Below are 14,459 nucleotides of genomic sequence, written 5' to 3' on the forward strand. Positions count from 1 at the left end.
TGTCTGGTTTGCCACAGGGCCAGAGAAAAATTCATCTTGTGACTGGGAAGGTCAGGTGACTAAGGCCAGGGAGGCAGTTCCTGCCTTCTAGAAGCTCTTGGTGCCAATATTTGGGTGTTCAGCTTGTCTCTATTCCGGTGATAAATTTTCAAGTAGGACACTTTTATTTAAAAATAGCTGAAAAGCACTAGGGGGACCTTATATCCGTTCTGGTATTAAACAAAAAATGCAAAGAACTGCAGATGCTGCAAGTTAGAAGCAAAAACAAAAATTGCTGTCAAAATACAGCAGGTCTGGTAGCATCTGTGGAGAGAAAGCAGAGTTAATGTTTCAGGTCCAGTGTCCATTCTTCAGACCTGCTGAGTTTTTCTATTTTTGCTCCATTGTGGTATTGTTTCTACAACTCTATTTTGAAGATTTTACCCATAGTTTCAAGGAATATTGAATAGTCATTATAAAACTGCATGGAGAATTGATAATACTATGGGTCCACACTGGATATTGGATAGTGATAGCTGACCAAGTAAGAATGTTATATAGGCATGTACAAGACCTCACAAAGTATTGGATAATGACCTGGGCCTTGATAAGATAGTAGAATGAGTAAATGCTTCAGTAGTCATTCAATGGTTAACACTTTTGGTCCTGCACCCATTGATTTTAGGCTTGAATTCCACTTGAGCACAAATCAAAAAACTAAAATTCCAGTGCATAACTTTAGGTGTTCTGCATTGTAGGGAGTGCCTTCTTTTTAAATGTGATGTTATACTGGTGCCCCATCAGTTGGTTTTGATGGATTCAAGAATCCTACAGCAGTATTTTGCAGATGGAGCAGGAGAGTTATCTGGTTTCCTGGCCAATATTCAACCCCCCCACCCACCCCCAAACACCATCACAAAAACAGATTACCGAGTTGCTATCACATTGCAACTTGTGAGAGTTTGCCACATGCATGATTCCCTGCTGCATTCCCCACAATGCAACAGTGACGACTCAACAATAAGTATTCAATTGGCTGCAAAACACTGAGAGGTCCATCTTCAAATACAAGTTTTTCTTCTGTCACATGAGAAAATAAGGCCACACAGCTCATCAGGCGATGACTTTGAATTTTGCAGGAACTAATTCATTTGATTTGTGCATACAGTAAGCACAAAAATTTAATCCATGTAGAATGAAAATTGTCCAAATCTGTATTAGAATGGACAGATTCAAAATTCGCGCATGCAATAATTAGGTGAAGTAGCATCACAACATTAAACATGGGGCTGTTGTGATGAAGTGGTCATGTCCCTAGGTTGAAGTCCAATTTACTCCAGTGGTGTGGCATAACCTCTCCAAGCAGGTTGATTAGAAATTATTTTTCACACAAGTAAGCACAGGGCTTTTGTGGTGAAATTGTAGTGTCCCTGCCTCTGAGCCAGAAGACCCAGGTCCAAGTCCCACCTGTTCTAATGATGTATCATTACATCCCTGAACAGTTTGATTATAAACATGTCACAAAATTAAGCAATATGATGGAATATTAACATATCTTGGACTAATTATTACTGTATAATTGCACAGGAACAATACTGATTATTTAATTTCTCTAATGGTCCAATCCTCCAGTTTTGTGAAATAGTATCTACACCTGGAATCTACAGATGGGCTGGGCCAATCATTGATGTCTTACTTGACTATGTTGGAAATGTGAATCTCTGCAGTAAACTGAAGGAACATCTCGACAGTTATGATGAATGGGCGACTATCAAGACAAAATCAGGCAAGTTCATACAAATAATGTCAAAACCTCTCTGAATTGTTTAGTTATACTCTTATAGCTTTCAGTGGAAACTATGTAAAATTGTGTTATAATTGTATTTATTTATTTGTTTTGAGTAAGTAATCAAATATTTTAGTGAATATGTAAGTGATGGCCACCCACAATAGAATAAACCTTGCCCACTGTTGACCTTGTTGTTAACTCCCAATTGACAGAAATCCTTTTCCAGTTGAAGGGATTGAAAAACAAAGTAATAAATTAGCCAAAGGTACTATCTGTTTCAATAGGTAGACAACATCACAAGCTACATTCCTGCCCACTGTCAATTAATTCTGCAAAGTGCAATGGACAGTGTATTGGTGAAAATAGAAGGTGGTGCTGGGGAGGGTGGTGGTCAAGGAGAAATCATTTCCTGACCTCATTACAGCCATTAAACATAGACAAAAGAGCTTAATTCCAGAGGTGACAGAAGAGAGACAACCTTTGACATCAAAACCATGTTGACAGACTGTGGTGTTAAGGAGCCCCATCAAAACTGTTGTCAACCCAACCATCTTCAGCTGCTTCATCAATGACCTTCCCTCCATTATAAGGTCAGAAGTGGGGATATTCGCCAATGATTGCACAATGTTCAGTACCATTTGTGACTACTCAGATACTGAAACAGAACATATCAAAATGCAACAAGATCTGCACAATATCTAGGCCTTGGCTGGCAAGTGGCAAGTAATATTTGCACCACGCAAATGCCAGGCTATGATCATCACTAATAGGAGACAATCTAATTACTACCATTGACATTTAATGGTATTACCATCACTGAATTCCCCCACTGTCAACATCCTGGGGTTATCATTGATCAGAAACTCAACTGGACTCATCATATAAACACAGTGGTTAGAAGAGCAGGTCAGAGGCTAGGAATACTGTGGCGAGTAATTCACCTCCAGACTCCTCAAAGCCTGCCGAATATCTACAAGGCACAAGTCAGGAGTGTAATGGAATAGTCTCCACGTTCTGGATGAGTGCAGCACCACTAATATTCAAGAAGTTTGACACTATCCAGGACAAAGCAGCCTACTGAATTGACACTACATCCACAGACATCCACTCCTTCCACCATAGACACTCAGTAGCAGCAGTATATACTCTCTATAAGATGCACTGCAAAGATTCACCAAAGTTCCTCAGACTGCACCTTCCAAACCCATGACTGCATCTATCCAGAAGGAAAAGGGCAGCAGATATAGGGGAACACCACCATCTTCAAGTTCCCCTGCAAGCCACTGACCATCCTGACTTGGAAATACATCACCATTTCTGCACTGTCGCTGGGTCAAAATCCTGGAATTCCCTCCCTATTGGCATTGTGGATCAACCCACAGCAGGTGGACTGCAGCGGTTCAAAAAGGCAGTTCACCACCATCTTCTCAAGGATAACCATGAATGGGCAATAAATGCTGGCCAGTCAGCGATGCCCACATCCCACAAATGAATACATTTTTAAAGAATGGGATTCAGTAATAAAACTTTCCACTGATTGGTGTCATATCTGTCACATTGGAAGATGATTTGTGGGCGGCACGGTGGCACAGTGGTTAGCACTGCTGCCTCACAGCGCCAGAGACCCGGGTTCAATTCCCGACTCAGGCGACTGACTGTGTGGAGTTTGCATGTTCTCCCAGTGTCTGCGTGGGTTTCCTCCGGGTACTCCGGTTTCCTCCCACAGTGCAAAGATGTGCAGGTCAGGTGAATTGGCCATGCTAAATTGCCCATAGTGTTAGGTAAAGGGGTAAATGTAGGGGAATGGGTGGGTTACGCTTCGGCGGGTCGGTGTGGACTTGTTGGGCCGAAGGGCCTGTTTCCACACTGTAAGTAATCTAAGTAATCTAATCTAATCAAGATTGTGGTAGTTGGAGGTCAGTCATCTCAGCTCCAGGACATGTCCGCAGGAGTTCCTCAAGGTAGTGTCCTAGGCCCAAACATCCTCAGCTACTTCATTAACCATCTTCCTTACATCATAATGTCAGAAGTGGGGATGTTTGCCAATTACCACGTAATGTTCAGCCACCAATTGCGACTCCTCAGATACTGAAGCAGTTCATATCCAATTGCAACAAGTACTGGACAACATAAGACCATAAGACATAGGAGTGAAAGTAAGGCCAGTCGGCCCATCGAGTCCACTCCACCATTCAATCATGGATGATGGGCATCTTCCTGCATTCTCCCTGTATCCCTTATTTCCTTGTGAGATTAAGAATTTATCAATCTCTGCCTTGAAGACATTTAATGTCCAGGCCTCCACTGCACTCCGTGACAATGAATTCCACAGGCCCACCACTCTCTGGCTGAAGAAATGTCTCCTCATTTCAGTTTTAAATTGACCCCCTCTAAGTCTAAGGCTGTGCCCACGAGTCCTAGTATCCCTGCCTGACGGAAACAAATTCCTAGCTTCCACCCTATCTAAGCCATGCATTATCTTGTAAGTTTCTATTAGATCTCCCCTCAACCTTCTAAATTCTAATGAATAAAATCCCAGGATCCTCAGCTATTCATCCCTGGCCTACCATTCCAGGGATTATCCGTATGAATCTCCACTGGACACAGTCCAGTGACAGTATGTCCTTCCTGAGGTGTGGGGCCCAAAACAGAACACAGTATTCCAAATGGGGCCTAACCAGAGCTTTATAAAGTCTCAGTAGCACATTGCTGCTTTTACATTCCAATCCTCTTGAGTTAAAGATAACATTACATTTGTTTTCTTAACCACAGACTCAACCTGCAAGTCAACCTTTAGAGAATCCTGGACTAGCACTCCCAGATCCCTTTGTAGTTTGGCTTTATGAATTTTTTCATCGTTTAGAAAATAGTTCATCCCTGTATTCTTTTTCTGAAGTGCACGACCTCACATTTACTCATATTGAAATTCATCAGCCATTTCTTGGACCACTCTCCGAAACTATCTAAATCCTTCTGCAGCCTCTGCACCTCGTCAGAATTACCTGCCTGTCCGCCTAACTCATATCATCTGTGAACTTTACCAGAATGCCCCCAGTCCCTTCATCCAGATCATTAATATATAAAGTGAACAGCGGCAGCCCCAACACTGAACCCTGTGGGACACCACTTGTTACTAGTTGCCATTCTGAAAAAGAACCTTTTATCCCAACTCTCTGCTGTCAGCCAATCCTCAATCCGTGCCAGTAGCTCTCCTCGAACACCATGGGCCCTCACCTTACTCAGCAGCCTCCCATGAAGCAACAAAACAATCGCCTTTTGGAAGCCTAGGTAGATAACATTCACTTGATTTCCCTGGTCTAACCTACTTGCTACCTCTTCAAAGAATTCTAACATGTTTGTCAGGCACAACCTCTCCTTACTAAATCCATGCTGACTTGTTCTAATCTGACCCTGCATTTCCAAGAATTTAGAAATCTCATCCTTAACGATGGATACTAGAATTTTACCTCCAACTGAGATTAGGCTAATTGGCCTGTAATTTTCCATCTTTTGTCTTGATCCTTTCTTAAACAAGGGGGTTACAACAGCAATTTTCCAATCATCTGGGATATCCCAAGACTCCAGTGATTTTTGAAAGATTACACCCAATGCCTCCACTATTTCTTTAGCCACCTCTCTCAGAACTCTAGGATATAGCCCATTAGGACCAGGAGACCTATCAATTTTTCGATCTTCTGGCTTTTCTAACACTTTCTATTTTATAATGGCCTTGGCTGAAAAGTGGCAAGTAACATTTGCACCACACAAATGCCAGGCAATAACCACCTCCAATAAGAGATAATCTAACCATCATCCCTTGATATTCAATGGTGTTGCCCTCGCTGAATCCTCCAATATACTGGGAGTTACCATTGACCAGAAACTGAACTGGATCAGCCATACACATACAATGGCTAGTAGGGCAGGCCAAAGGCTAGGAATCCTGCAGAGAATAACTCATCCCCTGACTCTGTAAAGCTTGTCTACAAGGCACAAATCAGAGTGTAATGGAAGACTCCCACTTAACTGGATAAGAACAACTTCAACAATACTCAATATGCTTGCCACCATTCGGGAGAAGGCATCCTACGTGATTAGCACCACATCTACAAATATTCATTCACTCCACCTCAATGCTCAGTAGCAGCAATGTATACTATCTACTGTCACAAAGCTGGTCCTTTCTCAAAGTTACTGTGCCCTTGAGTTTTTTCAGAGAGGGGGTAATTGGCCAGGCTCCAGCTAGGCTGGATTTAAAAGATTTATTGGGGCCCTTCTTGTTTACTCCTAACAGATAATGCCTGTGGTCGAAGGCTTTGGTATCTTAAAAATAACTGGCATAGTCAAGGGGGCGTGGCCAGCTCCCTGGCTGCGCAGGTCAGTTCATTTCGGGGGTTAGTTGAGTCAGGATCACAGTTGAAACTGGAAGCTGTCTCCCTCCTTCTGCCCTTCTGACTTTGTAACCTGTAAGCTTTTTGTGCCATTTTGACTCTTTGTGCTAAAGGGTCTGTTTATTGGGATTGTTACAAGTCTTTTGGAACAGTATCATTAAGCCAGGATAGTCTGTCGAGTTTGGATAAGATAGGTTATTCAGCTATTCTATTTTTGGTTCATTGTGTTTCATTCTGTAATTTTGTAAATTAATTCTGTTTGTTTAAAACTTGGCAGTTGGACCAGCTAATTCATTCCGGGAATATCCATTATACACTTACCTGAAACAAATAGCAAAGTTAAGGTCTGAGCTATCAGCTTAGAAATGTTTTGAGGGGTTGGGCCCAGTCCATAACACTACATATGCACTGCAGAAATTCAACAAAGATGACAGCACCATCCAAAGCCATGACAATGACCATTGAGAAGGACAAGGGCAGTCAATATATAGTAACACCACCACCTGTAAGTTCCCCTCCAAGCCACTCACCATCCTGACTTGGAAATATATCACTATTCATTAAGTGTCAAAATCTTAGAATTCCCTTGCTAACAACTTCATGGACCTACCTGCAGAACAAGGATTGTAGCACTTCAAGAAGGTAGATCACCACCACTTTCTCAGAGGGCAACAAGGGATGGACAATAAAATGATGGCCCAACCAGCGATGCCCACATCCCATGAATTTGTGAAGAAAAAAATCAGAGGATTCCAGAGGTTGCACTTCAGGAATGGAAAGAAAATCCATTTGACAAATATGAGTGGAACAAGATGAGAGTAGTTCGAACCAGCTAGGTGACAGTGGAGAGACATTGGAGGAGAAAGTTTATATGAATAACTATGTCAAAGGCTTTTGATAAGTTAAAGAGGACACAGGGATAGATTATCTTGATCACAGCCACATTAAAAGTGACTTTGATCAGAGACATTTTGGTACTTTGTCAGGGAAGATACTCTTTTTGGAGGAATTCAATCATGCAGTTCTCAGACTGAAAAGTGATAACACTTACAGACTTTGGAAAGGAAGTGAAATTGGAAGTAGGTTGTTAATTTGCATGGATGGTGGGGCTGTGGGTTGAATTTTTTTTTAAGGGGTGATGATCCCAAATTTAAATGGGACAGGGGCAAAGTTGTTTTTTATTGTAAAATTCAGTTGTTATTTTAATGTTCATTTATTTCCCCATAACGTGGCTTACCAAGTCATCACTTAAATATTGGTGAGCTAACACACTTTAAAAGAACACAGCTAGTAAAACAGATGATTTCAATTCAGTACCTAACAACGTATTGTGAAAGTGAGATCCTGCACTAATCAAAACTACTAACTATTGCCTCATTATTCATTCAACCATGCATTTCATAAATACCAGAATAAATCCTGATGGAAAAAACCATAGCTGGAATTGAGAGGTGACTTGTACATAAAGCAAGTCAATAAGATAGAATATAATCTTCTAATCGCAGAAAAGCTTAAGTGACACAGCCAGAACAAAAAGCAAGAGTAACAATCTCTTAGTAGACCTAGTGATAGTGAAAAATTGAATTGGTTGCATTTATCAGCATGTTCAAACTAACTAGTAAAATAAGCTACCCATTGATAAAATGTCAATTGTTCTGCAGAATGACTGTTGCCCCATACCTATGTGACTTCCATTATGTTAATTTATGTGTTTTTAGATATCTGTAAATGGCTATATTCAGTGGGGATTTTAAGTATGAAATGCTATTTGTAACTATTTTATTCAAGGTGATAATTTTCCAAGGACTGCCTTTCCATGCCAAATGAAGGTATAAAATATAGGTACACAAACATTGTGTTTGCTTAATGTTCTTTTCTATCATTTTATTATACGTGCTAGCCCATTGATTTTAACCTCTGCTTAAAATTTGAGAATTGACATAAACAGCTATTGATCATAAATTTTTTTAACAAAAGTAATTGTTTCTTCTGTCCATTGCTTATCATATTTCCTTCCAATCTTTATATAGAACCTCCAAGACCTCTTGTCCATCTTTGCAGAATTAAAGTTCGAAAGCTTTTGGGACTTCAGAGATTAAAATTTATTGAAATGTTGCCTCTACCTGGCAGGCTGAAAAGATACTTGGAGTACAACGACACAAATGATTTGATGTAAATTTAACTTTTGACACTCAGAAACTACAAGAAAAGCATTTGCATGCAGAAAAGGAGGTCAGTCCAAAAGTTGCAACTGTAAATGATTTGCTGTATACCGAAAGAAGTAACGTTTTGTGGGATTGCAAGCATGGAGTTAACAGATGCACAAATTAGTTATGGACAGATTTCAAATGGCCTAAACCTAAATGGATAAGGACTGAAAGGTTGAAAAATAAGTCAGGGATTTTGGATTTTATTAGTTCCAAGTATAGGAACCAAAACTAGGTATATTGAACAAAATAATTCGGAAATGCACAGCACATTAGTCAACATCAAAATGAGAAAAGGTAAGTTGAAATTTAACCTGTTAACATGTCCTAATGAGAAGTCCCACTGGACACATCAGCTTCCCTCTCCTCTTTCACATGCTGCCTGATCTACTCTGTATTTCTGGCGTTTTGTGTTTTCAATTTAGATTTCTAGCCTCATAGTTTTTTCTTTTCATCGCTTACAATTTGGCGTTTTAACATGTACATAAAAATGTAAACAATGTACCAAAGCATAACCTGTCAGATCAACATGTAAGATAAAGATGTTTTAAATTTTAACTTTTTTTAAATTCCAATTTCAGAAAGGAGTAGCCAAGACACTGATTGTTCAGTTTTTATGCACCTCAGGCAAAATTTGTGAATGAAATTTGCTTCAGTTTGCACCTTGCTCTGTAAAGATAGTGTAGCCATGATAAGCTCAAACCCATTTCTAGTCGAATTTTTGATAGAAATTTGACATCTTATTTAATTTTTATGCTTTATTAAATGTAGTAAACACAAAGCTATAAGGTGTTAGCTAGCAGCAAAATATTACTAAATATCTTGGGTTGCTTGATTAATGCCATTTGTTGCATGGAACATCACAGCAGCTGAAGAGAAATTGTGTTTTCAATTGCACTGACAGTACCATAGTTGTTGCTATACCTTCAAAAATATTCAACTCTTAAGGTAAAGGATTGAGCCATATAGTCCAAGCAAGTCCTAATTGTATGTCATGGTATGTACTAAGTTACCTGACCTTATCCAAGACAGCATTGGGTGCATTGGAATAGGCCATTTAACCTATTCCATCAATTAGTTAGATAATGGGTGACTTTGTTTTACCTCAACTCAATTTACTCAACTTTGCTTCATATCTCATGGACTACTCATGAACAAAAGTCTTTGAACTCAGTATTGAAAATTTCAATTGATCCAGTAAGTTATACAATATCTTATATGTTAAAAAAAAGTACTTCCGGATTTCACTCCTAAATGATACCAGGCTTTAGTTTTAACGGTATGACTTCTTCTCCTGAGCTACCCACCAGAGGAAGCCATTTCCCTGAATGTGCTCCTATCAAATTCCTTTCTCATTTTAAACGCCTGATATAAATTGACCCTCAAATAATCTCAGCTAAGAATGCTAAAAAAAGGCTCTGCATTCTTGGGTTACAAAAATGGGGAAACAACCATATTTTCACTCCTGGTTGTCAACAGTCATTTCAGAAAGTGATTGCATGCCAGCATCACTTTGGAAAAAGTGAGGACTGCAGATGCTGAGATCAGAGTGGAGAGTGTAGTGCTGGAAAAGCACAGCAGATAATGCAGCATTCAAGGAGCTGGATTGTCAATGTTTCAGGCATAAGCTCTTCATCAGGAATGAGGCCTCGGATGCCGCCTGACCTGCTGTGCTTTTCCAGTACCACACTCTCGGCACAGCATCACTTTGGATCAGGGTCAAAAAAACATTGAAATATCATGCAAATTCTTAATGTCTAGACTACATTTTAATAAAACTCATATGAGTAACATCTTAAAAACTGCCAACATATGTAGCATTAGAGATGGGACAAAACCAAGAAAAGAAGCATCCCAATGTTTATCTCCACAAGGTGGGTTGCAGTTCTGAGTTTTGATGAATTTTAGTGCCAGCTTCACAATTACATTGCATTTATCAGACAATTTAGTTCTTTACATCACATTGTAAACTCAAAGCCTGTTAGCGTTGACATTGACAATGTAGGGCAAATTCAGGATTGTAATGCTGTACACCTCTCACAGAACCTGATCAGTCTTATTTACGATATTCATTTTTTCTGTTTCCAAGATTGAACAGGTTGACTAAGAGCAGAAAGGAGTGTAGGGTTACGGTGTGAATGCTGAAATTTCCTTTGATAATGATGAAAGTTCATTGAAAACATTAACCTGGATGATTAATATCTATATATCGTACATATATCATGATCAGAACAGGAGCAAAATAATGGAATTTTGTTTTTATAAAATTATTGAGCGTCCCGTTTATATCACTGTAATTTCTAGATAAGCTATTCAAATGCTGGCATGTTTGGGTCAACATACTGATTTCAACATCCTTCATTTTCTTTAATTGTATTCAATCCTGAGATCCACTGATAAAATAGTGTCTGGAACGGCAAGAATATCACTTAACTGTAGTTTTTTTTAAAGTATTATGCAGTGGAATGTTTCTATTAACTTTTTGTACCTTTAATTTAAATATAACTTTCTGACAGTGATTCTAATAAAAATATGCATTTGGACTTTTTGTTGCAATTTGGTCACCTTGAAAATTAATCACCGCGCAAAATGTTGAAATCACAAAAGCATTTTAACTTGAAGTCGCTGGGTGGCGCCATTGCTACTATTGTATTTAGAAATTAGTGTTTAGTGATAACAAACAACATTTTCCCCTTTGTGAGTATAATTCAACTTGGAATGGAGCCTATGAGGCCTCAAAGCTTTTGGATGGAGTGGTATAAATGGCAAGAAATGAGATTGTTGACTGCAGGGTAAATAGAACTTACCTCACTTGTCCTGATTTGGAGATGCCGGTGTTGGACTGGGGTGTACAAAGTTAAAAATTACATGACTCCAGGTTATAGTCCAACAGGTTTATTTGGAAGCACTAGCTTTCCAAGTGCTGCTCCTTCATCAGGTGGTTGTGGAGTAACATAAAATACCTCCATAACAACCTGATGAGGGAGCAGTGCTCTGAAAGCTAATGCTTCCAAATAAACCTGTTGGACTGTAACCTGGTGTCGTGTGATGTTTAAATTTGCTCACTTGTCCTGTAAGCCTTCACGGCTAACTGTCTCGATCATCTCACTTGCAAATGATTGGCCGCATATAGGGGGCAAGATTACTTGCACTGGGTCTTTAGACTTGTATTGAAAATAAAAACATTGGTTGTTTTGAATGCATTTTGGGATATTTCCAGAAATACAGCTGTAAATGGCTGACCATATAAAAAGATATGACATTGTAAACCTCTGGGTGGAGCAACAGGAAGGGTTAGAGAGTGCAGCACTTGCTGCATTGTACTAACTTAAAGAGGGAGATAACATATTACATCGGGCATTATTGTCTAAATTAGGTAGAGTTAAACTGAAATAGGCTCTCGCTCAGAGTTCTAGGTTGACTTGCATTCATTGGGTGTGTGCCCCAAATTCCCCTCCCGACTAATTGTATGCGATATGAGACAATAAAAGGCTCCAATCACAAAGGACTAATCATTTTAGTGGCTGGTATAAAAGATGGTTGCAGCAAAGGAAGGAGCGTGTTAGACTTTCAATTGGTCTGAGAACCCTTTCTCTCCTATTCTCCAAAGTGCAGGCTTTCAAGAAATGCCCTGGAAAAGGAAGGAATCGGTCATACAGTTATCAGTTATAACCTATTACGTGTTAAGCTGTTACAGGTGTCATTTTTACTGGTAACCTTGTCAAGGCAATAACCTGAAATAAGTTATGTAACAAACTGTTTTGTCATCATTTACACCATATCATTCAAATATATATTTTTTATTTCATAAAATGATATCTTCCATTACATTGAACTATATAAGTTTAACTTGCACACATACACAATAAAACTATGTGAATTTATTTTTTGATCCAGGGAATCAAATTCTGTTGACATAACTTTATATACAAGTGGTTAAAGTGTTGTAACACTTTCAAAGGATGCAATTTACCTACAGTTTCACAGATTTTCTCATTGCTACTGCAAAACTCACAAACCATTTGTCCTGTTACCATTGATGTGTTTTTAGTGAGCTACTGTACTTGATAGATATGTACCAGTCTGCCTGCTGATATAGTTATTAATGGGTGTTTCAATGTATCTTTTGTTCAGTTCAACTAACTGATTTAATACTTACGCAAAGCTCTTTATTTAATCGAATTTACATTGCTTTGGAAAATATAGAGGTTGTGAAAGGTGCTATTTAAATGCAAGTTTTGTTTATTTCTATTCTCACATGTTTGGTAATAAATAGCTTAGCTTTGACATGAATTAGAGTAGAACGTCAAGGTTTTAAAGCACATGGAGAATAGCTCCATTAAGATGTTTTACTGAATTTAAAGACCATTTCTTTAAGAATGTGTTTTCATTACAAATTTAATGTAGGTGCAAGACAATTCCACCTACAAATACAGAATGTGTGTCCAATCAACTAATTGTGATACTCCCTTCTCCACATCACAGTATTTCAGTTAGATCATTGTGATAGAGTATTATAGCATGCAAAGAGGCCTTTTAGCCCACTCTGTCTGTGTTGGTCATCAAGCACCTATCTACCATAGTCCCATTTTCCAACATCTGACCTTCAAGCACTTCAAGTGATTATCAAAATGCTTTTTAAGTATTGTGATGGTTCCTGCCTCTACCATCCTTTCAGGCAATGAGTTCCAGATATCCACCTCTGGATGAAAATCTCCTTCTTTAAGTCCTCTCCAATGCTCCTCTAACTTTGGCTACACTTACTGAATAACACCAGCATCCATCCAAAACAAAGTCACCTCTCATCAACACCTCAGCTCTAGTGTAGAGTCGTCCAATTTTAGTTCCATGCTTTGGACTCTTGACACATCCTTGCCAAACACTGAAAACAGAAGGGCTTGAACAATGACCTGTCCCTGCCTGTAACTTCAGCTACTGACCTCAGAGAAAGGGTGCAGTCCCTCTGTTTCATTAGTATCCTGTACACTTGCCGTTTCTGGATGTCTGAAAGTCAAATTTTCACTGGTCACTGTTGGTCAGGAACCTGTGCAACCAGGAATTTGGGCATGTGATGAACCATTCAGTGGAAACTCACCTTCCTGACCAGAGGGGCGTGGGCTAGCATTATGAGTGAACTGACTGCAAATCAAATTAATGTTGGAGGTGGCGCCTGGACATCAGAAGTGATATTCTGCAGTCTGCTGCACAATTTAATTTTATTGTGCTCATATTAATCTGTTGTCTGAATTAAAGTCTGTTGTCTGAATTTGGAAGTCTAGGCAGTGCAATTTGAAAGTGTCCACTAAATGTAGCAGTGCTGTGTGAGCAGAATATTAAATATGGAAACAAAGTAAATGCGAGCTCAGGTATATTTCTTTGAATACTGTTCGACTTGCTTCAGTAAAAGGGAGGCGTGTGGTTGCATTGCTCAGAACATTGTTTTTCAAAGGAATAGCCCTTTGAATTTGAGAAGAATATTGATGAGTTAGAAGGAAGTCGGAAGGTTGGGGGTTAGGAATAGTAACACCGCAGCGGCTTCCAAATAGACCAGTTGGTATACCTTGCCACAGCGGCTGTTTAAGTTGGATTTGCATATTGCTGGAGAGGAATGGGTTACGTGTCCAACTGAAACGCCAGACTGACCGGAATGGCACTTGCCAAATTCAGGATTTTCAGAAGCCCTATATGAGAGAGGCAAGTCTGATTCAGCAAAGCTTCAACAACTTTACAGTCACCAGCATTGAACTGTGTGCTTTTAAACAGGATCCCAGCAGTATTATACTGTAATTGCAGTAAAATTTTAGATTTGATTATAGTGTGGAAACAGGCCCTTCGGCCCAACAAGTCCACACCGACCCGCCGAAGCCTAACTCACCCATATCCCTACATTTACCCCTTGCCTAAGGCTACAGGCAATTTACCATGGCAAATTTACCTGAGGAGCGGATGCGTGTGCTATGAAGAGATCGAGGGCGGGTAAGAGGCCTGACCTGCACATCTTTGGACTGTGGTAGGAAACCGGAGCACCCGGAGGAAACCCACGCAGATACAGGGAGAACGTGCAAACTTCACAGTCAGACGCTGTGGAATTAT

At 39.6% G+C, this 14,459-nt stretch overlaps 1 protein-coding gene across 2 annotated transcripts in view; it reads left to right on the forward strand.

Annotated features, from left to right (window-relative positions):
• Positions 1 to 10,914, forward strand: part of asb2a.1 (ankyrin repeat and SOCS box containing 2a, tandem duplicate 1) — a 138,617-nt gene extending 127,703 nt beyond the window's left edge. For both annotated transcript variants that reach the window (XM_072568285.1, XM_072568287.1), the window contains exons 9-10: positions 1,612 to 1,765; positions 8,190 to 10,914. In XM_072568285.1, coding sequence (XP_072424386.1) covers positions 1,612 to 1,765; positions 8,190 to 8,335 — 300 coding nt within the window. In that variant the 3' untranslated portion in view covers positions 8,336 to 10,914. The remainder of the gene's footprint in view (positions 1 to 1,611; positions 1,766 to 8,189) is intronic.
• Positions 10,915 to 14,459: the final 3,545 nt, after the last annotated feature.

Source organism: Chiloscyllium punctatum, chromosome 4, assembly GCF_047496795.1.
Source record: "Chiloscyllium punctatum isolate Juve2018m chromosome 4, sChiPun1.3, whole genome shotgun sequence".
Lineage (NCBI taxonomy): Eukaryota > Metazoa > Chordata > Chondrichthyes > Orectolobiformes > Hemiscylliidae > Chiloscyllium > Chiloscyllium punctatum.